Here is a 504-nt window from a genome sequence, read left to right as displayed (position 1 = left end):
GCCAGGCCACAGGGGCCTCGGGGGGCGGGCGCCCCGCCCACATCCACGTTGCACAGGTCAGTGTTACAGCAGGACACGGGCCGTGTCAGGCCGATGCCGTCCACGTCCGAGGGCACACACTTGCTGGCACAGGACTTGGTCACCGTGACGTCCCCCAGGAAGGGGTACACTGTGGGGGGGGGGCACCCGCGTCAGGCTGGCCTCGTGCCTCCGGCAGGACCCACCACGGGTCACCACCCCGTCTCCCTCCCTCTGTGACCGGCCCCCTATCCTCCCACCAGCACCAGTGGAGTGCCCACTGTGCCAGGCACATGGCCACCGCACAGGTCTGACCGATCTCCCGGGAGTACAGTGTGGTCTTGCACATGGTTTCGTTGGCCTTGCAGGTGGCGATGTGGACGCAGCTGAACACCCCCGAGGGCTCCTGGCAGGTGAAGCATTGCAGGGCCGAGGCTGGGGCGGTGACAAGGGCGAGTCAGGCAGGCCCTGCCCTCCCCAGCCCCG

General features: G+C 68.8%; 1 protein-coding gene across 2 annotated transcripts in view; it reads right to left on the bottom strand.

Moving 5' to 3' along the window:
• LOC102250324 (ly6/PLAUR domain-containing protein 2-like) overlaps positions 1-504 on the bottom strand; it is a 20,730-nt gene that overhangs the window by 15,178 nt on the left and 5,048 nt on the right. For both annotated transcript variants that reach the window (XM_014539983.1, XM_014539984.1), the window contains 2 exons: positions 334-453; positions 1-169 (listed from right to left, as the gene is read on the bottom strand). In XM_014539983.1, coding sequence (XP_014395469.1) covers positions 1-169; positions 334-453 — 289 coding nt within the window. The remainder of the gene's footprint in view (positions 170-333; positions 454-504) is intronic.

The sequence above is a fragment of the Myotis brandtii genome, unplaced genomic scaffold (assembly GCF_000412655.1).
Source record: "Myotis brandtii unplaced genomic scaffold, ASM41265v1 scaffold2325, whole genome shotgun sequence".
NCBI classification, from domain to species: Eukaryota; Metazoa; Chordata; class Mammalia; order Chiroptera; family Vespertilionidae; genus Myotis; species Myotis brandtii.
The sequence above is the reverse complement of the archived record's forward strand: the minus strand, read 5'-3'. Positions and strand labels throughout refer to the sequence as shown.